Source organism: Protomyctophum bolini (assembly GCF_963924005.1).
Source record: "Protomyctophum bolini genome assembly, chromosome: 18".
NCBI lineage: Eukaryota > Metazoa > Chordata > Actinopteri > Myctophiformes > Myctophidae > Protomyctophum > Protomyctophum bolini.
In genome coordinates this window covers 38017859-38042576 of record NC_137879.1, presented here as the reverse complement: position 1 = coordinate 38042576, position 24718 = coordinate 38017859, and the positions used below count along the sequence as shown (strand labels likewise).

At 43.5% G+C, this 24718-nt stretch overlaps 1 protein-coding gene across 1 annotated transcript in view; it reads left to right on the top strand.

Annotated features, from left to right (window-relative positions):
- ankfn1a (ankyrin repeat and fibronectin type III domain containing 1a) overlaps positions 1–24718 on the top strand; it is a gene marked incomplete at its 3' end in the record, with an annotated part of 221248 nt that overhangs the window by 111908 nt on the left and 84622 nt on the right. The window contains exon 4 of the mRNA XM_080790134.1: positions 17239–17470. Within this exon, the coding sequence (XP_080646260.1) occupies positions 17261–17470 (210 nt within the window). The 5' untranslated portion in view covers positions 17239–17260. The remainder of the gene's footprint in view (positions 1–17238; positions 17471–24718) is intronic.

The window sequence follows — 24718 nt, the reverse complement described above, 5'->3', positions numbered from 1 at the left end:
CTATCCCTTATACATGGGCTATACTGGCCACATGTGGCCCCCACCTATAGCTTCTTAATTTTGATCTCAAAGTTCACCAGATTGAAGCATTTTCATGGCAAATTTACAGATTTACAGGGGGGGGGGGGGGCACATAATATTATGTTGCTTGGGGCCACTAAAGGCCTATAGAACCGGCACTGGACGGAGAGGCACGTTCTTATAAGGCATTTGGAGTTCTTTCACCCACTAGTAAATCCTGCATTCATGGTCTGGGGGAGGGCATAGTTTTTCTTGTTTTGAATTCATATCTACACAAGCACACAACAAGGTTGTGAGCCTATAGTATACGGCCTAAGGTTGCCTACTGTATATACGCTCGCTATATAGGTATAGCATTACATGTATGCGTTTATACCTTGCGTTTATGGCGTCAGCTTAAATGTGTACACATTTTCAAAATGGCTGTACGGACGTATACAGTATATATGACCATCTACTGTATGCATAAACAAACACGCACAGGCAGGCCTGCATGCAGTAACACGGCATAGAAAGTGTCTAGGGTTCCAAAGTGGGGTACAAATGGAACCAAATGGACCCTATGACCGGTCCATTTGGCTCCAGGTATAAGTTTATTCACAATCACAGCCAGGCAGGACATACTGTATGCAACACTTCGACTCAAGTATGATTACTGTTACTTAAGAAAGACCAATACGGGTCGAAGCGCTGTATGTCCTCCCTGCTTGTGATTGTGACATACGTTTACCTGGGGGAGTGTTACAGAGTGAGTTGCGAGCCCTTTTGCTTTTGTTCCCCAGATGTATCTCATTTTGTAATCAGTCGTGCTTGCAATCAGGCTTGCACTGCATTGTTCCCCCAGGCAGTGTGCAACACCAAAGATTAAGTCGATAACATGTACTATGTCACCGCACTGGTTTATTTTTGATAGGCCCCTGCGGCTGCCCCGCTATAGGCTGTAGTCATTCATTGGTGAACGACAGACATAACTAATGGCACGCAGCTCAAATAATGATTAAGTACTATAGTAACACCTTTTTATACTCTATTATATGCTGTATAGGTTGATAACAACGCTGCTGTGGCCTTTTGTATGATTGCAATAATAACAACAACAACACATACAAAGTTTTATATAAGTCTTTTATATACGGTCTCTAATCTGCATTTTGTAAGGCTGTCACGATACTCGATATGAATGGTGTTCGTGAATCGTTGTGAATGGTGGTGCGGCGCACTTGCGCCCCCCTGTGGACCCTCTATGGCCACTGCTTTCTCGCCCCCAGTCAGTCCTTCAGCATCGATGCAGACTTTGACCGTTGGAATTAACAGTTTTGTATGGTGTTCTATCAGCGGAATGATTAAAAAACAACGTCAATCATTTTACCATACATGAATTAGTCAAAACGTGTCGCATCTGCTGTTTTTTGCTACGACAGCAATATACGATATTCTTATTCGTATATACATTATATGTTATCTGACAGCATTGCTATACCATACTATTATTCTTCCACTATTACCTTAATTATTATTGTTATTTGGGGGGGGGGCGCTATATATAAATAAAGGCGCTATATATAAATGCACCATTTACCATGTATGTATTCCTACTACTTGCCACTGTGGCAATATTGCTTTGCTCTGGGTGGGTTCTCTGCCGGTTTCCTGCTCTATATGTAAAGTGTCTTGAGACAACTTGTTGTGATTTGACACTTTCATAAAATTGAATTGAATTGAATTGAATGTGGTCTTCTGGGGTGAGTGTGGAACTATAGTGGCCCTCTGGAGTGAGTGTGGAACCATAGTGGTCCTCTGGAGTGAGTGTGGAACTATAGTGGTCCTCTGGGGTGAGTGTGGAACTATAGTGGCCCTCTGGGGTGAGTGTGGAACTATAGTGGCCCTCTGGAGTGAGTGTGGAACTATAGTGGCCCTCTGGAGTGAGTGTGGAACTATAGTGGCCCTCTGGAGTGAGTGTGGAACCATAGTGGCCCTCTGGAGTGAGTGTGGAACCATAGTGTCCCTCTGGAGTGAGTGTGGAACTATAGTGGCCCTCTGGAGTGAGTGTGGAACCATAGTGGCCCTCTGGAGTGAGTGTGGAACCATAGTGGCCCTCTGGAGTGAGTGTGGAACTATAGTGGTCCTCTGGAGTGAGTGTGGAACCATAGTGGCCCTCTGGAGTGAGTGTGGAACTATAGTGGCCCTCTGGAGTGAGTGTGGAACTATAGTGGCCCTCTGGAGTGAGTGTGGAACTATAGTGGCCCTCTGGAGTGAGTGTGGAACCATAGTGGCCCTCTGGAGTGAGTGTGGAACCATAGTGGCCCTCTGGAGTGAGTGTGGAACTATAGTGGCCCTCTGGAGTGAGTGTGGAACTATAGTGTCCCTCTGGAGTAAGTGTGGAACTATAGTGGCCCTCTGGAGTGAGTGTGGAACTATAGTGGCCCTCTGGAGTGCGTGTGGAACTATAGTGGCCCTCTGGAGTGAGTGTGGAACAATAGTGTCCCTCTGGAGTGAGTGTGGAACTATAGTGGCCCTCTGGAGTGAGTGTGGAACTATAGTGGCCCTCTGGAGTGCGTGTGGAACTATATAGTGGCCCTCTGGAGTGAGTGTGGAACTATAGTGGCCCCTCTGGAGTGAGTGTGGAACTATAGTGGCCCTCTGGAGTGAGTGTGGAACTATAGTGGCCCCTCTGGAGTGAGTGTGGAACTATAGTGGCCCTCTGGAGTGAGTGTGGAACTATAGTGGCCCCTCTGGAGTGAGTGTGGAACTATAGTGGCCCTCTGGAGTGAGTGTGGAACTATAGTGGCCCTCTGGAGTGAGTGTGGAACTATAGTAGCCCTCTGGAGTGAGTGTGGAACTATAGTGGCCCTCTGGAGTAATTGTGGAACCATAGTGGCCCTCTGGAGTGAGTGTGGAACTATAGTGTCCCTCTGGAGTGAGTGTGGAACTATAGTGGCCCTCTGGAGTGAGTGTGGAACTATAGTGGCCCTCTGGAGTGAGTGTGGAACCATAGTGGCCCTCTGGAGTGAGTGTGGAACTATAGTGGCCCTCTGGAGTGAGTGTGGAACTATAGTGGCCCTCTGGAGTGCGTGTGGAACTATAGTGGCCCTCTGGAGTGAGTGTGGAACCATAGTGGCCCTCTGGAGTGAGTGTGGAACTATATAGTGGCCCTCTGGAGTGAGTGTGGAACCATAGTGGCCCTCTGGAGTGAGTGTGGAACCATAGTGGCCCTCTCCATGGTCAAAGTTGCCCACTCCTGCTTTAAACAACAATCACACTATGTGTACAATGTGTTTTATGTGATTCAAGTTATGTGAAGTATATTCTGAATGAAAGACCGGTCTTCAAAGTGCCTTTTCTCTACCATGTGGAGCCCTCGCCACACCGCCTCACGCACTCAATAGCTGACCCCGTCGCTTTACAAAAGATCCTCTTCCAGTCTGGCATTTCATCTCATAATGCAATCTTGGAGGTATTAAGTCTGTGATGGTTCGGGGCTTTATAAGGGGCTTATCGGGCGGACATTGGAATTGGACCTCGGCGCGTATAGACCAGTAGGCTCTCGAGCTTTCCCGGGATCAAGAGCCCCACTTGAAAATGTCAAGTATACCAAAATGTGGAATGCCCTGACACCGTCCCTTAAAGTAAAAGTAAACAATGTGGATCACATGGCTGGCGAACACAAAACAAGTGTTTTGTTGTTTGTCGTCGATGATGTATCATTGTGTTATTGTTATGCTATGTTGATGAATTGAATACACATAGGCGATAGGACCACAATGGAATACATATAGGGCTCACCATAGAGCTCTGGGGTGGCGGATTAGGAGAGCCGAGGCATTCTTTCAGCTAAGTCAACGGTTCGCCAATATGACTGCCGAGTGACACGTACGGTGGCCGAGAGTCGGACTGAAAAATAAAAACACACCTGTGTGAACTGAGTGGTGCAACTCCCCTCCCCCCCCCCCCCCCCCTCCTCCTCTCTCTCTCTCTCTCTCTCTCTCTCTCTCATTAGCAGGCAGCGGGCACAGCACTACCCCTCTCTCTGTTTCTGGCGCCCCCTACTGGTATTAATAAGTCACATACTCGTGCTCATTCATGACCACTGATACATAGGTGTGTACAACACGTACACGTACACGGACGGACATTGCTGGTTGTAGGAGTGGTTGCACCACTCGAGGAAAAAAAGGAGAAAATTCTGAATATTCTTCTCTCGCCTATGGTGTCATTGAGGATGCGCTCTAGGGACGGAATGTGTTAATGGGTGACTGTATACAGTACGTACACATTTCTGACTAATAAACTGAAGTATTCAATGCATCAATCAGAGTTGGGTCAGATAGGTGGTCCGCGTGCATTTTTTTCAGAGCAGGTTTGTTTCTATATATAAAATGCAGATTTACAAGCTCGTAGCTCGGAACTCTGTGCCGTGCTGTGAGCTTGTAGATCTTATCCCACGATTTTGTAACCCATTTTTCAATTATCCAATGTGATCCTGGGCTCTACACACCCTCCGCCAACCTGGGGAGAGCTACGGACTTGAACTCATGCTTCCTTATATGCATGAGTGTCCAAGTTGCTCCTTTTACACCTGACAGGGTATCTGCTATTTTTCCAACAGGTAAAAGTTTCAAATAGTGGTTGAAGTGGTTTTAGAAGCTCTAAAATAAAATGGTTTATATAGTCAACAAAACATTCATATAGCGATGCTTTAAAATAATGAGCTGTTGCTGTTGAAGGGACACGCTCTGTGTTCGATGCGAACCCGACAGGCCCTTTCATGACGGGGAGCTGAATCACAATCACAGCTTCTTGTTGTTACATGCGTGAGTCATCCTCTGATCCTCTCTGACCCTCCGACCTTTCAGTCCGGCGCTATAAATTGTGTGTTTTGCAGGATTGAGTCACGCTATAAACTTTCTTTTCAAGCGGCATAACGGGACCACATTTATCCCATTCAGGACGAGGGAACCTCCTTTTTTGGTGGGTTTTTTTTAAGTATTAAATGTTATACTTTGGCTCTTGGAAAAAAATAGCAGATCCACAAGCTCCAACGAGCTTGTAGATCCGCAATTTTTTTTCGTGAAAAATCATGGAAATGAGGCGCTATAATCTTCGCCACAATCGTATATATTCTTTCAGAGCGAACGTTTTTACCTCAAATATTTGCTTCTGGGGGGAGGTCCCTGGAACTACAGTACATATTTTTTTCAGATGGGCGGTCAGCGGCCAATTACATCTAATTGTCGGGGTCGTTGACGTGAAAAACGTTGAGAACTGACAAGACATTTTTTTTGCAGAATCTGTCCCGCAGGTCTAAATCGGTTATTATGGTACTTTTGTCTTTTTCCGCCGGCACACTCCAATATACACTCGTGCAATGAATGCACTTCACTTTGTAAGCAGGTTCAAAACACGAAGTGGAACCGGCCGGTCGGTCGCGGGGTGGGTGTGGGGGAGTCAAGGGGTATGTGTTAAGTTCCTCCCACCATGCACCACCAACCACTGCAGTGGAGTCAAGGGGTTTGAAATCCACCGCCCGGCGTTCCGGATATAACAAATATGTTGTTTAAAGTGGTCCTTTATAACACTGCCAGACCTGGCAGTATATAGCTCTGAGCATGATCCACATGGACACGGCAGAGAAAATCGGCGTTTCTTTTTTTTTCCCCATGAGCCCCCATATGGCGGCGTCTGGGCCCTATGGGCAAAATGAATGCACTGCACTGGTTGCACTTGTCGATATTTACGCCACTGGCTACTGTCAGCTCACACATTCCTTTCGTGGGAGAATTCCCAGAAAGAAATATGAAAGCGTGAGAGATCTTTATACATATCGTCACCTTTTTTTACTTCTCAATGGCCTATATAGTTTGGCCGCCCAGGAGAATGAGAATTATATATACAACAGGTCTTTTCGAGGAAGCAATCTGATTGGTTGAAACAGCCTTCTAAGCCGTGCGGTTCAAACGAGCACCATACTCCACACCTAATCAAAACAAAGAATTCAGCTGCTCTGTTTTCCCAGAGCGCTAGCAACCTCGGTGGCTATAGGCTAGCTATAGTTTCTTGGGACATTTGTGGTCGTAGTGACTACATCTTGTCATTAAAAAATATGTTTTTTCAGCGATTTTCTTAGTTTTAAGGGTAACTGTTGTATAATTGCAATGTTACACTTCAGTGATGCTTGCAGAACTCGACGAACGTCTCGTTCCCGACCGCATCACTGTCGCGGCAACAATCACGTCAAACGACACCCTCTCGTGTAATAGGCCTATATCGCTTAAGTGGTCCACACGCTGTTTCGTAGCTCCCACAGGAAATTTATTGGATAAAGCTTTTTGAGTGGTGCAACCACTCCTACAACCAGCAATGTCCATGTACCTGTGTACCTGTGTACCTGTGTGTGTCTATGAGCCCGAGTATGTTACTTATTTATACCAGTAGGGGGCGCCAGAAACAGAGAGAGGGGTAGTGCTGTGTGTCTAATGAGAGAGAGAGAGAGAGAGGGGGGGGGGGGGGGGGGGGGAATTGCACCACTCAGTTCACACGTGTGTGATTTTTTTTTTGTGATCAAGTTTATTTAATTTTTTGTTAAAAGAAAGAAAAAGGGGGTTTCCCCCACCCCACAGGTTGAACAGCGAAACAGATACAAGATTACAATGCATCAAAAATAATCATAATGGTAATAATAATAATAATAATAATAATAGTAGTAAATAAGGCGAGACAGATATTTTACCATTGGGAAAAATCAAATTAAAAAAGAGAAAATAACAGTCAGAGACGTTGGCATGATTTCAGTTTTTCTAGTGCTATATGGACAAGACGTCAAGTGTGTTTTTCTTGTGCCCCATTGGATCGAGCTATAGAGAGTTCCAGAGAGATATAATGTCCATTAATGAGAGGATCCATTGTTGAGACCTCAAGTTTATGGGGAGGTTTCCATCTTAGGACGAGTGGGTTTTTTTGAGTGGTGCAACCACAATGTCCATGTACCTGTGTACCTGTGTACCTGTGTGTTACGACTCACCGAGTCTAGGACGGTTAAGAAGGCAAGGTGGTAAAATGCCAAAGTTGTTTTATTGCTTATTTCAGTGGCATACAAAATATGGTGAAACAATATATATATTTACAGGTATGTATTCAATATGAATTACTATACATTTTCAAACAGGGATGACACACGGAGCAACGAAGGGAAATAATCAAAAGCATACTAAAACTAACCTCTTGAGTTCTAGACACACTAAGCTAACAATCGAAAATAAAGTGACAATAGTGCCCTACCATTGCCTACTCTATTCTAATCTAACAAACTGTACAAAAAGCAGGCTTCCGTGGCCTGGTGCTCAGAACATATAAATACTACGGGTGACACAATAACCTCACGCATAGCAACTCTTGCTATGCGATGGTTCCATAAGATTACTAACTCCGTGCATTCTCTCGCTGCACGGAGGGCGCGCTGCCTCTAGCCTGCTCCACTCTGGAGACTGGCTGGTTGGACAGCGGCCGGGAATGATGCCTTCAGGACGCCTTTATGCCGTCAGGTGGGCGCAGGTGAGATGCGGGTTGGAGGAGCGAGGTGCGGAGCGGGCGACCAACAGCGGAGCGGCGGTAATGCTCCCCACCAATGGCTGCGCTGGCGGAGCTACATGCAGGGAGGGGTTAGGCAAAGGGACGCGCACTGTGCGCAACACGCAGGCAAGGACATACCTATAGGCCTGCGGCCGTAACACCCCCACTCTCAAGAAACAAACCAGCTGGTTTGTTCTAAACAAACTGCACCCCTACTAACCAAAAATACATCGTATTTACTGAACATTTGCAACACAAACCTACCCCACTTGCACTATAGGCTAAGTTATCAGACCAAATGTCACGGGTAATAATACAAATACAAACTGCACACAGCTATAGGCCTACTAACGAATCACCTCATGAAAAAAAAACGGGAAGATTGAATACTGACTCTCATACCCAATCTCAAGCTAGTGTAGCTATTCTGGTAACAACCACCTCATGAAGCTCTCTCCAGTCGTTCCCACGGTAGGACCGCTCCGGTCCACCGGCTCCCTCGAGCTGAAACGCTATACAATAGCTTGTAGGGCGGCGCAAGCGCTGCACGTCTGCCAGAACAGAACCAAACTGAATTAACATACAAGGTCAGGGACCCATACACAAGTACGTTTGCATTTAATTTTACACGAATGCAATACCTTAAAGTTAGACCCAAATTATCTTACACAAATTCATACCTTAAAGTTAGACCCAAAACAAACCATGTTATTTTAATTTCCTTCCCATCAGGGATCCTATACTGAGAACATGTCTATCTCCGCTGCGGAGCTGTTTTCTATCTCCACTGAGGAGCTGCTTTCTATAACTCCACTAAGGAGCTCTTTGACTTTAGCTTTGAATATGAAACACATCGAACTCACTCAAGTTCAATAAGAGCGAGGCTAGACTCTGCAGCCGCTCTGTAGCCTATAACGAACCATGTACCGAAAACACATCGAACTCACTCAAGTTCAATATGAGACTAGACTCTCTATAGTCCTCTTAACAATATTTTTAGCATCTGCTTTTCCTTATAGGATACCACTCGGCATTTAATACTGTTACAACATGCTCAAGCATGCATATCATAATATAGAACGGAGAAAAATAAACACGCCAACTAGTCACGTTACACCCTTTGGTGCAATGGCAAGTAGGCTAGGCCTATTGGCATATTGCAAAACCAGAAGGCAATAAACACATGACTGAATTATAGTACGGAGGGTAAACGGCTGGCCTGGCCAAATACCAGTTCCCAAATATACGAAGTAATAAGTAAAACGAATTTCGAATGTATACCAAAACATTTGTTCATAATGGCATGAGCACATCCATGCATATACAAAACACCTTCGTAGAATGTTTCCACAAGAACCAAAATAGCCGCGCTATCGAGAAAACTACAGGGAATTGAGTATGTAAAACTCTGACGATCATTTCATAGTGGACTTGAACACATTAAATATTAATCACAAAAACAGGGGACATTCTAAACCACACGATTGGATAGACAATCACTGGACAGTCAAATACATGACAACTGGATGGGAGGAACGGTCATATATGACCACTGAGGGAAACATTTCCCATGTCTTCTGCTATCATGCTCTCCCCAGCACACATGACAGAAATGAACAAAAGGGCCACAAACACACCAAATCATCTCAAAACGAACGAATCCTATAATTAAACGCTCATAGTATACATATACTGCCGCATATTCAGTCTAATGAGCCGAATACACAAGATTGACTGGTTGTTAACGAAACAAAACACCCACGCATGGAGCTTTGCATTAGCCATATACGTTCAAACAAATTCACATTTTGGTCGACAGATTTCTTGACAGAACGAAATCTAAGTCTGTAATATTTCACTCAAAAAAAAACAGGCTATACCAAAAGCACTTAACTTAAGTTACTTTTAACTGAATCATACTGCAGACTTAAAGCCTGTACCCCAGACTGTATAGAGAAAGAGTAGCCATGACCTCCCACACGGCCTCGAATTATATATGCACTACAAACTGTATAGCAGCGCATCTTTTGTCAACTTGAGCGTAGAGGAAATTAAGCAAAATAACAATCCACCTCAGACTCGATCCCCAAAGTAGCATTAAAGCAAGATGCTTAGATACATCAAAAATGACTGGAGTAGTAGTTGGAACACCTGCCGACATACCTGAATCTGATGCAGTGTGAGCCCCTCGTTGAGCGTCCATTTCCATTTGTTTCGCACGGCAGTGTTGCCTCAATCTCCAGTCTCTCTACCTGGAGCTATTGCTCAAGCTCAGCTTGTCATTTTTGCAGTTGCACCTTCATCTGTGCACTACAGACTTCTGCGTCCTCCTTGGACCTTGGATCCATCTGGATCGGGTAGTGGATGACCACCCCCATGTACCTGTATACCTGTGGCTGGATCAGTGCCTCGGCACCCTCCTCACTCTGAGCATCGACTCGAGCGCCACCATTCGTCTCGCCTTGGGACATACTCACCACATCGCCATACAGACAACACCAGCAGGATATTATTAACTACCAAACCAGACAAATGAGCGTCTTTAGCCCTTCCTTACCTGCAACCTCAGGAACTGGAATCCTTAATGGCAAGCCATTTCACTCAAATCCTCTTTGCACAAGCGCCAATTAAACCAACGTCGGGCTTTTTACTAAATATTTTGAGGTAAACAAAAACGGAGCACTCTCTACACAAACGTTTCCACCACTGTATGCCACTTGAATAAACGGGAACACTATAACCATGTCCACTTAAGTTCACGAGCCCCCATATGTTACGACTCACCGAGTCTAGGACGGTTAAGAAGGCAAGGTGGTAAAATGCCAAAGTTGTTTTATTGCTTATTTCAGTGGCATACAAAATATGGTGAAACAATATATATATTTACAGGTATGTATTCAATATGAATTACTATACATTTTCAAACAGGGATGACACACGGAGCAACGAAGGGAAATAATCAAAAGCATACTAAAACGAACCTCTTGAGTTCTAGACACACTAAGCTAACAATCGAAAATAAAGTGACAATAGTGCCCTACCATTGCCTACTCTATTCTAATCTAACAAACTGTACAAAAAGCAGGCTTCCGTGGCCTGGTGCTCAGAACATATAAATACTACGGGTGACACAATAACCTCACGCATAGCAACTCTTGCTATGCGATGGTTCCATAAGATTACTAACTCCGTGCATTCTCTCGCTGCACGGAGGGCGCGCTGCCTCTAGCCTGCTCCACTCTGGAGACTGGCTGGTTGGACAGCGGCCGGGAATGATGCCTTCAGGACGCCTTTATGCCGTCAGGTGGGCGCAGGTGAGATGCGGGTTGGAGGAGCGAGGTGCGGAGCGGGCGACCAACAGCGGAGCGGCGGTAATGCTCCCCACCAATGGCTGCGCTGGCGGAGCTACATGCAGGGAGGGGTTAGGCAAAGGGACGCGCACTGTGCGCAACACGCAGGCAAGGACATACCTATAGGCCTGCGGCCGTAACACTGTGGGCCATTTGCACCAAGAAAGATTAAGCCTTAATCTGGTTTAAATCAAGGTTTATCTTTTAATCCAGTTGCACCAAACTTTAAACCTAGTTTTCACTAATCCGGTTTAGTTTTAAACCATCCTTTTAATCTTGGTTTTGTTTTTTTAATCTTGGTTTTAATTTTCACAGTAAACCTGGATTAATGTCAATCCTGTTGCACCACTACTTTAAACTTTGATTTAAGTATCAATAAGGGATTAATTCTAAACCAGCAGGAGAGGAGGTTTAATTGAAAACAACATGGCAGCATATATACCTCTACATGTTTGTTGTTGTTTGGGAAACTATCGGAGGAAGTGGTGGTGTGTGTGATCGACGGAACAGATCTATAAACCTACCACGCACCACGGAGTGACCATACGTCTGTTGTTTTTTTTAGCGAGCGAGACGACTTTTATTATTATATATATTTTAGCTGCAGGCACTATAATTTAAACATTCTCAAATATGAATGAAATAGTAATGCTAATGATGCTCACGACTGCTGCTGTTTATTTACAGCGCAAAACCAAGATGGCGGACACACAACAAAGTTTAATCCATGAATTAATCACAGTTTAAAGTTTTAATCACAGTTTAATGGATTTTAATCACAGGTTAAGGATTTAATCACAGATCTGTTGAGCAATGCTTAAAATTAAGTGGTGCAACACAACTCGAATTAAAATTAATCCTTGATCAACAAATCCCTGATTAACACTAAACTAAACTTTATTTAATCTTTCTTGGTGCAAACGGCCCTGTGTCTATGAGCCTGAGTATGTTACTTATTTATACCAGTAGGGGGCGCCAGAAACAGAGAGAGGGGTAGTGCTGTGTCTCTAATGAGAGAGAGAGAGAGAGAGGGGGGGGGGGGGGGGGGATTGCACCACTCAGTTCACACGTGTGTGATTTTTTGTATTGGATAAAGCATGACAACGTTTCGACCCCCCCTTCATGGGTCTTCGCCAGGTACGAGTAGCACGACAACCAAGTAGGCGTGTTATATACAGATAGGGGCAAGCATATAACAATGAACAAGCCACTGTTTTGCAATGAGGATAATTACACTGACACACCCACCACGTCTAGTTTGGCACCCCCCCCCCCCAGCTCATGTCTTGTTCTGCAACCAGAGCAGCTGCTCTGCCGCTTTGTGTGCACATGTTCCTCATGAAATGTTTGGCATAAAAACGGTTCCAAACGCAGCCGCCTGTCGTTGCTGCTGATTGCTTCGGGGCTTTCAGATTTCACGTGGAGCGCGTTCCCTCTCGCCAGCTGTAATTTGCCAGCTGAGTGTGCATCGCCAATTTAGAGATGTTTGTACTTTGTACTATACGATAAACAGAACAACCGACGCCACAAAAATAAAAAAAGCTAAAAGAATTGTTACAAAATAAATGAAAACCTTAAATTCAAAACCCACGACGACACCAGAAAAAAAAAAGGTTCAGGCAACTAAAATTAATGTAAAATTATCTAATATCGAGATCAAGCAACTGATCGAATAAAAACAGTCATAAGACTGAGTAGATGATGAAATGACCAAAAGTGTATTTTTAAGTGAAATATATAAAATAAAATGCCTCTGCTGTCGGGAGGGAGACCTCACAACTCCGAAATGTTCATTTTTGCAGGAAATTAAGAAAACCTTATGTATTTAAAACAAAGCAAACAAAACAGCCTCGGCAAAGTTGGTGTTGTAACTTTATGGCAATTGGTAATTTGGTGCATTTATAATAGCGCCTTTATCCAAGGCGCTTTACATAGACTGTGCATTACATTCACCCATTCCACATTCCACACACACACACACACACACACACACACACACACACACCGATGGCATGAGAGGGGGGGAGAGGTGGTGGAGTTAGTTGCTTTAGCAGACATTTTGAGGGTCCAATGGAGTTAAGAGCAGTGGTGGAAAAAGTACAAAAATATTTTACTTAAGTAGAAGTACTGATTCTCTACTTGAAAATTACTTAAGTAAAAGTACAAAGTACCCATTAAGAAAGTTACTTAAGTAAAAGTATAAAAGTACCTCAAATTAAATGTACTTAAGTACAAAAAGTACCCGGTGTAAAAATGTACTTAAGTATAAAAGTAAAAATTACAAAGTACAAGTAAAAAGTACAAGTAAAAAGTACAACATGCTTTTCAAAATGCCTACAAAGAAATGAAGTCCAAAAGTGGCTTTATTTCAACACTTGTCTCGAAACTGGCCATTCATTATCAATGGCATTTATATGTTTGTGTTGGGATAAACACTAGAAACTAAACTGGCCACTCATTATCATTACAAACAACTCAGGGTGCAAGCAAGCTCACACAAAAATATATTTCAGATTGGGGTCCACAGTAATTTAGGGGAGAATGGGGAGAGCCATTGCAATTTGCAAAACAGACATTATAATTGCGTGAATTCACGCATTATAATTAGCCCTTCACTAATTAAGCCCTACCCACTCCACTTTGCAGGGCAAACTGTCTCCCATTGAGATGCATGTAAATGTGTATTACATTATTGGGGGATAAAGTTGAAACCGATATCAACTTTAACGACCATCCCGTTCGACAGACATGCAATGCACGGTAAAGACTAGGCCTACAGTGATTATTATTGCAATCACCTGGATGGGTGAGTCGTGTAACATTCCTGACGTTAAGATGTGTATGTGAGTCCCATACACATGCGCTGCATCTGCTGGTTATTGCAGTTCTGTTTTCGTCACATAATGTGACGAAAACAGAACTGCAATAACCAGCAGATGCAGCGCACGTCAGACACACACACACACACACACACACACACACACACACACACAGCGCGGCTCGCTGTTATTTATTCACCGCACCAGAGAGAGACAGAGAGAGAGAGAGAGAGAGAGAGACGGGCGCTTCTTGTCCAGCTTTTTCAACGCACCGCACCACCATGCTTCTGTGTGAATGTGAACGAATGAGTGAGGCGATGACTTTATAAACTTTATGTGGAAAATGCGGAGATTGCGCATATTTCGCGTGGAAATGTGTAGCGAGTAACGAAAGGTGTCCAATTTTAATGTAGCGGATTAAAAGTACGATTTTTTACTTGTAAATGTAACGAAGTAAAAGTAAAAATACAGAAAAATAAAAATAGTAAATAAAAGTACAAATTCTCAAAATGTGTACTTAAAGGGTAAGACCACTTTTTTTGAGGTTTGGGTTGTGTAGTTACTTTGCCATGATGCAACTCCAAATGTGGACAAGAAATAAGAAATTACTGCTCCAGTGATTAGAAATTGATAATTCAAAATATGCTCCTCATTGACTTACATTGTAGCTAAAACAGCTCTCAAAGTCACTCTTTTAGTATGTAAACAAACAGAAACAACGTTGATTCAGACAATATAGAGCATCACCAAAACTCATGTAGTTTTATTTTTTCATAAAAATGTTATCTTCCTGTTGATTTGTCCATTTTATTGGGAAGAAAACCCGGACTGGATCCGTGGATCCGGATCCAGATCTTCAAATAGTAAAATCAACAGGAATCTAACATTCTTATGAAAAAATTAAACTGCATGAGTTTTGGTGATGCTCTATATTGTCTGAATCAACTTTGTTTGTGTTTGTTTACATACTAAAAGAGTGACTTTGAGAGCTGTTTGAGCTACAATGCAAGTCAATGAGGAGCATATTTTGAATTGTCAATTTCTAATCACTGGAGCAGTATTTTTTTATTTCTTGTCCACATTTGGAGTAGCATCATGGCAAAGTAACTACACAACCCAAACCTCAAAAAAAGTGGTCTTACCCTTTAAGTACAGTAACGAAGTAATTGTACTTCGTTATTTTCCACCACTGGTTAAGAGGTTGTGTCCAAAGCACATTCTTTTCGGTTCAATATTTTCGAAACGACACACAGACGTAAAGGGGTGTTCAATAGCACTGATTCAAGCAAAAAAAAAAAACAATTTTGGAGCGGGAACCGCTTTTGGTGTCAGCATTATGCTATGCTTTAGCCATTGAAAAATGGCAGATCTACAAGCTCGAGCGGCGCGCTACGAGCTTGTAGATCTGCTATCTTTTGAAAAATCGAAGAACGACCGACATGGAAACATATAGCTATAGAAACAGAGAACTGTCAGGATGTATACAAGACATTTCTTTTTAGAATCTGATCTCAGGTCAGAATGGGTTTAAAAATGTGAAGTTATGAGGTTTCCTCTCCCCGACTGCAGCAACGTCGTTACAGTAAAACGTATACACCAGTGGAATTGCGCGCGCGACACGACGACACAAAAAAAATGAGCAGTGCCGCCGTGGTGGTTTCCTGCTGGGAATAGGAGGCATTAGCAATCTTCCTCCGACAGCCTGCTAATGGAGCCGCACACGCACGCACACACACACACACACACACACACACACACACACTGTACACAATGGCACTGAATGGTCTCTCTCGCATGTGCCATTTAATGTGCTTCATCCTGCATTTATCCTAGTGGCCCCGGCTGCCTCGCAACGACGGCCCCCCTTCAATGCAACCACGTGTTGTGGGAGTCGCAGGATTGCAGAGTGCATGTGTCGTAATTATAATACGCACCGCACGCAACGCAACGCACGCACACAACGCACGCACGCACACAACGCACGCACGCAGCCACGCACACATATACATACACACAATGTGCCATTTAATGTGCTTCATCCTGAGTGCACGTATACACATGCACGCACCCGCGCACACACACACACACACACACAGTAGCTTCACGCCGCATTTCGAGCTGGCGGGGGGGGGGGGGGGGGGGGGGGGGCATACCAATATTCGGACATACATGGCCGGTTGAGGCTCACGCGCCGCGCTATGAGCTTGTAGATCTGCTATTTTTGAGTGGTTGCAACCACTCGAAAGTCCGTGTTCACCTATGCCTATAATGTGACGTTAATGAGCACCAGTATGACTATGATGAGTACCAGTAGGGGGCGCTGTTGTGCCAGAAACACAGAGAGAGAGACAGTGCTCATGCACTGTTGCCTTCTAATGAGAGAGAGAGAGAGAGAGAGAGAGGGAAGTTGCAGCACTCAGTTCACACGGGTGTGATTTTTTTCCAATATTTACAGTATAACATAATGCTTAAAACACCAAAAGGTGTTGAAAATGTGGCGCAAATCTTTCAGTGTAAATGTTTTTAACTCAAATCTTTGCTTCTGGGTGGGGGGGGGGGGATACATTTTCAGATGGGGTTCGGCGGCCAATTACATATATTTTTTGGGGGTTTCCTTGACATGACAACGACATAGAAACAGAGGTCTTTCCCGGCGAAAACTGTCAGGATTTATAGGTAGGATTTCATCCAGTTTATTGACGTGTATCAGAAGTTATACCCATCGCCTTCACTTTGACACGATGACAGAATGACAACCAGGCTATGACAATAATTCTGATGCATGTATATAGTCACACAGTGACATCGTTATTTGCCCATGGGTATTATTATTAAGCGGTCCCAGCTGCAGCCACCGATATGTATATAGGGCGCTGGTTGTGACGATATAAAAAAGCCTGGTGAGGTTGATAATGATAAGGCATGTCAGCCGAGCCGTTATAGGACGATTAACCCATTCTGAACGGGAACACCATTTTGGGTGTTATAGCATCATGTCGTGCTTTAGCTATTGAAAAAACAGCAGATCTACAAGCTAGGCGCGCTACGAGCTTGTATAGGTCTGCTATTTTTTGAAAAATCGAAGAGCGACTGACATTTTTTTTTTAGAATCTGATCTCGGGTCAGAATGGGTTATAATCAGACCAGTGTGTGTTGTCCAGTGGAAAACCTCGTATGAATCTGATCTCAGGACAGAATGGGTTAACATGAGTCATTAGCTCTCGGGGCTGATACAGATGGCTGATCTGAAGCTATTAAGACTCAGTGCATGCAGCTCTGCTCATCATGGGCCGACGCCACCTGGTGGTTGAATAGCCACTCCACATATTAAAATAAACCTGTGGGTGTGGCTGAGAATCTGGGGGTGTGTCTAACATAGGTACCCATCAATGTCATTTTGAGATTGAGGCGCAGACGAGTAGGATCCCACTGTAATACTAACTGTGGTCTCTCTCTCTCTCTCTCTCTCTCACGGCAACCAGGTGTCTCTCTCCCTCCGTCGCCATGACCCAGCAGATGCAGAACCTCCAGCTGTCCCACCCGCCGGGCGGCGGCAGGAAGTGTCCGGGCGGCCCGGCGTCGCCCAGTGCCGCCAAGCGCCTCTACCGGAACCTGTCGGAGAAGCTGAAGGGTGGCAGCGGAGGCACCTCCACCTCCTCGTCCTTCGAGGACACCTACTTCTTCGGCAAGTCGGACCGCCTGCGCAAAGCCTCGGTGAGTGTATGGTTGAACTGCACAGACCTGGTGGTGGCCGCCATCGTGGTTAAGAGTGTTTCCGTGCCCCTGAGACTGCAGGGAGGTCGGGGGGTTCGATTCCCCCGGCCGGGCCCCGCCCCGGGTCAAACCAAAGACTGTCCAAAAATGGGACCCAATGCCTATACCCTGCTTGGCACTCAGCATCAAAGGGTTGGATTGGTGGGGTTCAAATCTATACTAATCAAATGATTCCCGAGCGCGGCACGGCTGCAGCTCATCACCGCTCCCAAGAGATGGGCCAAATGCGGAGAAACAAATTTCACTGCGGTATAACGTGTGTGAGACAAATCGTACGACTTTGACTTTGAGTCGCCGCACGGTTCGGTTTCGTCGACGACGAATGCCATGACGACGACAAAAGATTCCGTCGACTGCCCTTTTTCACTGACGGAAATGGAAACTAAAGCTATGATGACTAAAACTGAGACTAAATGTATTGACAATTTCATCTTCACATGATTAACTAGACTAAAATGGCAGGAAGAGACTAGTGGACAAGAGATCCAGTTAAAGTCATTTCACACTTGCCTGCATGCTGAAAATAGCAGGCTAAAATCAGTCATTACGACAGGTATCACGGCCCACCCAGATACATTTTACTCTACTAAATCAACTGTAGATTTAAGTTAATCTTATGATATTTAGTCGACTAAAACTAGACTAAAACACTAAAACATCAGTCAGTATATAGGATACAACAGTATGTCCTCCCGGTGGGGGCTCCTCACTGGCAGGTTGAGTCAGTATAGGACACGACAGTATGTCCTCCCGTCAAAGATTTGCGGCACATTTTCATGATCTTTCACAAAATAAAAGAGAAGATCTACAAGGTCTTAGTGCGGCACTCTGTGCCACTCTAGATCTGCTATTTTTCAACAGCTGTATACATTTTTAAAACAATGGGTTAACGTGGTTAAAACGTTAAAAGCCGACGTGATGACAGATGCTTTTTTAATACACCTTTACTTAAAAAACTCTACGGAATTTGCGATTCATAGCTGAAGGTCGATGCCTTTATTCACGGTGAAAGATATATATATATATATATATAATAAAACTTTATTTGTATAGCACCTTTCATGACATGAAATGCAGCTCAAAGCTCTGTGCTTTACAGAACAATGGAGAATAAAAGAAAAGCAAGGCAACGACATTAAAAAACAAGCAGTAGTGCAATACAGTGAGGACATGGATAACAAAAAAAAATAACGTTATCAAAAAAGCATGCAAACTCTATACACTTAGCTTTAGAGGCCGGGAATGTAGGACTGGGGGGGGGGGGGGGGGGGGTTTAAAAGTCGTTCAATAGTAGAGAATAGGACTCTCTTTCTTGTTCTCATTAATAATGCCAGAGAAATATGCCTGCCTTGCTAGACGCAAGGCTTTGTTATAGGCGACTGTTGACTGAGAATCTCTAGGTGGATGGTGAGTTTGTTTTTTCTCCAGGCTCGCTCAGCTCTACGACATTCTTGCTTCAGTGATATATATATATATATATATATCAATTGCTGCCATTTGTCCCTGTCTACCTTTTCATGGCCAACGTGTCACCGTGACAATTTAGTTTTTGTCACGGTGTTGTGACTATAGGCCCCAGAACAAGCCCAGGGTCAACCTGACCTGAATCTCTGAATAGAAATAAAAACGCTTTTGTGTTTAAAAAGGACGAAAATAAACACTTCACGGTTGCTCGGCTGAAGCGACCTGCGACGAGACGACAAGGCTGTTTGTCTGGAACAGAGAACCGTTTAAAGCAGTATAGCTTTCCTTTAATGTTGTTGTGCACTCCATCGAGGTGTAAGTGGGGGACACGAACAGGGAATTACAATGACAATGTAGGCACTTAGCAGACGCTCTTATAACCCATTCTGACCTGAGATCAGATTCTAAAAAAGAATGTCTTCTTACATCCTGACAGTTTTCTGAAAAAAGCCATGTTTCTATGTCCGTCTTTCTTCGATTGTTTCAAAAATAGCAGACCTATACAAGCTCGGTGGCGCGCTACGAGCTTGCTCTATTGAGCTTGTAGATCTGCTATTTTTCAATATCTGAAGCATAGCATGATGCTATAACACCAAAAGGGGTCCCCGCCCAAAATTGGTTAATCCAGAGCGATTTACAGTAAGCGGGAACAACACGAATACGAGACTGCTCGCCCCTTTATACCAATTATGTTACGCACCTTCGTCTAGGGTGAAGGTAAACAACATAATGTGAGAGGAGACGGGGTTGAAAAAAGAACTTTAGTTTATTGTTGTAGCTCTTTTCTTGGTCAACAGAGACACTGGATTCAAATCCTCGTGCTTTTCAGTTCAAAAATAAGTATTGGCTTCAGGGTGCGGTTTACATCTTAGCAAAAGTATCTAGAAAATAAAAGGTTTACCCCTAACTCAATCCCTATAACCAAGAAGAAGCAAAAATACAATACTAAACCCTAACTAACCTAACTAACAGAATTACGATAAAGTGAGAACAACAAAAAGGGACCTAACACCCTTACAAAAGGACAGTGAGTTAAATTAGACAAATACTACAGATAGAATAATAATAACAAACTGCCAGTCAATCATTCACTGCCAGCCATCAGCCTTTCTCACTCTCCAACATACTCCATTCAGCTCCATTCAATACCTTACATGAAATACAGAAAGAAACAAATTATAATACAAGCCCCCCCCGCGATTTTTTTTAACGTAGTTAACAGTTAATTTAGTATTTCCCTCCCTCTCTGAAATCTGAAATGATCTTGCATACAGATTTATTTGATTGCATAGTAGTCGATCTCTATACTCTGTGAAATTTAGAAAGAACAACATGACACACAGAGACAGTGACTGCTTAAAGGACAACTTTAGTTTTTTTCAACCAAGGTTCATGTTTTAGTTTGTTATTAGATATAGTAAAAGATGAGTGTTAATCTTTTTTCATTTGCTGCTTTCTTTCGTTTTAGGGAATTTAGCTGTTTTTGACAGGGGGGCCTGTGATATTTTGTGGCCAGATGTAATTTCCTGGTGTTTATTAGGACTATAGTAAACCATAAAAAAATAAATCACCATAAAATTGTGTTAAAAAATACATATTTAGCCCCATGCTCGAATGCTCCCTAAATCCCTAAAACGAAAGAAAGCAGCAAATGAAAGAAAATTAACACTCATCTTTTAGTTTCTCTAATAACAACCTAAAACATGAACCTTGGTTGAAAAAAACTAAAGTTGTCCTTTAATATGACATGATCTCCATCCCTGATGATGTCATGTGACCCCGGGCTCATTTAGGGGGCATTGGGGTGATATCGAGCGACTGACGGGAAATGTATACGGATTTCACATAGTAAACGCGTCATGCGGTCGCAATCATTTTTGTGTCGTGTTTTCATGTGGGATGAAAATTCCCCTGGTGTTATAATATGCATTGTCCCGTCTAAATAAACATAGTGTGACCAGATTTGACTGACTGAGAGCCCTGCCATCGCGCAAAACCTCCAGCTTTTCACCAGAGGAGGAAAACTATTTTTTTGAGTGGTGCAACCACTCCAAGGAACAGCAATGTGCGTGTCCGCCTATAACTATGTGACGTTAATGAGCGCCAGTATGACTATTAGTACCAGTAGGGGGCGCTGTTGTGCCAGAAACAGAGAGAGAGAGAGAGAGAGAGCTGCACTGTTGCCTGCAAATGAGAGAGAGAGAGAGAGGGGGGGGGGGGGGGGGGGGTTTGCACCACTCAGTTCACACGGGTGTGATTTTTGTGTAATGTTAGAGACCACAGAAGTGAACCTTTCTTTCGAGCCTGTTTTCTCAACTCGCTGTTTCTCTGCAAGACATTATAACTCTATATAAGCCATATCTCCAAAACCAATATGTCGATTTGTTGAAGCTATAATTCCCTGCTTTCATAATATTAAAAAAACAAACATATCTGACCACATGTATACCTTTGAATACGGGACATTCACTTAACCCATTCTGAACGGGAACCCGTTTTGGTGTTAGCGTCATGTTATGCTTTAGCTATTAAAAAATAGCAGACCTACAAGCTCGTAGCGCGCCACCGAGTGGCGCGCTACGAGCTTGTATAGGTCTGCTATTTTTTGAAAAATCGAAGAACGACTGACATTTTTTAGAATCTGATCTCAGGTCAGAATGGGTTAATCAGACCAGTGTGTGTGTGTCCAGTGGAAACCTCGTATGAATCTGATCTCAGGTCAGAATGGGTTAAGAGTATTTCTACGGTGGTATATTGCTGTACTTTTAGTTGTTCTTGCACCGCCGGCTGTTTGTGTGCCCAACAGAGAACGGATCAATAGAGATGCGTTTAACCCATTCTGACCTGAGATCAGATTCATAAGAGGTTTCCACCGGACACACACACTTGGTCTGATGAACCCATTCTGACCCGAGATCAGATTCTAAAAAAATGTCAGTCGATTTTTCAAAAAATAGCAGACCTACAAGCCCGTAGCGCGCCAGTCGGTGGCGTGCTACGAGCTTGTAGATCTGCTATTTTTCAATAGCTATATGAAGCATAACATGACGCTATAAATAACACCAAAAGGGGTTCCCGTTCAGAATGGGTTAAAGTCGAGTCTAACTCCATTATGATGCCCCGCGGCTGCTCTCTCTCCTCTCGCTGTCACTATCCGTTCCTTCAATATCCCCTTTAGACCCCCGGGGACAGACTCGACAAAACGTCTTCTAAATCCCCCGTCAGTCGTTCTCAAACATTTCCATGTCAAGCACCCCCACAAATTATATAGTAATTGCGACCCCCATCTGAAAATATGTATACAGTTCCCAGGAGATCTCGTATAGCTTGTAGATCTGCTATTTTTCAAAGCTAAAAGTATAACATAATGCTTTAAAAAAACAAACACCAAAAAGGGCTTCCCGTTCCCGGCCCAAAATGGGATATTTCCTTAAATCTCTCTGTCGTGTCTCTTTTGTTCCCCTTGTTACATCATCATCCGTGTGGCTTTTTTGTTTCTTTTGTATCGACGAACTGAACCGCTCTTATGCCCTTGCCCGGGCGGGGGACGGGGTCTATTTTCGGCCACAGTTATAACCCATTTTGACCTGAGATCAGATTTAAAAAAATCTCTTTCTACATCCTGACAGTTTTCTTGAAAAAGCCGTGTTTCTATATGTCAGTCGCTCTTCGATTTTCAAAAATAGCAGACCTATACAAGCTCGTGGCTCATGAGCTTGTAGATCTGCTATTTTTCAATAGCTAAAGCATATAGCATATAATGCTAACACCAAAAGGGGGTTCCCGCGCAAAATGGATTAAGAAAGGCGAGGTCAGTCCGACCGTCCCTCAAAAATCCGCCTGACCGCGGGCGGGCACGATCTGTCCTGCTGCCACCGCAACTTTTGGTCGGGGTGCATACTTAGTTTAGACTATAGTCATTGGTTAGACATGGGTTAAGGTTAGGTTTAGGTGTGCTGCCCCCGTGGGAGGTTATAGTTCAGGGTGAGGGTTTGAGAGGGTGCAGTACTTAGTTTAGACAGTTTTTGGTTTGGACTAGTCATTTGGTTAGACCAGTCATTAGTTCTATACAACTACAACCTATCTCAAACCCTCACCTTAAACCTAACCTCCCACGGGGCAGCACACCTATAAACCTAACCTTAACCCATGACTAACCAATGGCAGTGAAGTCTAAACTAAGTATTTTTTGCTTTTAGTTGTAGTCATAGACTCTTGGATAGTTAATGTTTTTAGGTTAACTCTATAGTTTGACATATAGTCTAGTTTAAACAGCATAAGATTTTAGTCGACTGAATCGACCAGAATCGACTGAGAGCCATGCCATCGCGCAACCTCCAGCTTTTCACCAGAGGAGAAAAGCTCATTATTATTATTATTATTATTATTATATTTTTTAATCCTTCGCACACTTTCCTACTAGGCTGAGGAATATGCATCCCTCCCTTTTCACATTGGCCTGGCACTTTTTTTGTAGATTGATTTCAGTTTGCAGAATTACAGTACACATTTCAAAGCACAAACTCAATAAGAAGACCGGCGTTAACTGTGTGAGTAGGACGACCCAATTAAGCATTATACACTCGTCTACAAGAGGGTCCACCGTGTTCAATTCATCAAAACATTTCTCTATGTAGTCAAAGAACAGAACAGTTCTATCTCATTATGTCCTGGCCTCTCTCTCTCTCTCTCTCTCTCTCTCTTTGACATCCTAAGCTATAGTCAGAGTTTCATTCTCGTGTCTCGTATTATAATAATGAGTGTGTTTTTTTGTTGTTACGAGCCGCCCCCACATTCTATTTTCCTCTCGGCGTGGCGGCGGAGTTCAGTTCATGCAGTCTTTTCTTTTCACGAAAATGATGCTGCTGCTGTTACTTCATCACTTAATAAACGCACCGCAGCTGTGCTTTCACGGGCTACAAACACGGCCACCCAAAGAGCATCTCACATCTCCATGAAAATGCGGACTCTCTCTCTCTATCTCTCTCTATCTCTCTCTCTCTCTCGTGCTGAGGCTGTGAACTGCGCTGGAGGTTCTTTCATTTCCGTGTGTGCGCGCCTGCAGGCCTCATGCCGCATAACAGAATGCTATAATTAATGAGAACGGTGATAATGATAATGATAATGAAGAACGCGGAGACCGGGGGACATGCATGAATGCGACAGTGCGTGTGTGCGTTTGCGTGTGTGTGTGAGTGTGTGTGTGCGTGCGTGTTAATGGCATGCCCCTTATTCCGGAACGTTCTGTGCTGACCAGGTGACACTTATAACGAGGACACAGAATAAGTGGTGCCTTTATAGTATATCCAGAGTGCTCTACAATGTGATTACCTTCACACAGCGTACTATCTATCTATCTATCTATCTATCTATCTATCTATCTATCTATCTATCTATCTATCTATCTATCTATCTCTCTATCTCTCTATCTATCTATCTATCTATCTCTCTATCTATCTATCTATCTATCTATCTATCTATCTATCTCTCTATCTCTCTATCTATCTATCTATCTATCTATCTATCTATCTATCTATCTATCTATCTATCTATCTATCTATCTATCTCTCTATCTATCTATCTATCTATATCTATCTATCTATCTCTCTATCTATCTATCTCTCTATCTATCTATCTATCTATCTCTCTATCTCTCTATCTCTCTATCTATCTATCTATCTATCTATCTATCTATCTATCTATCTCTCTATCTATCTCTCTATC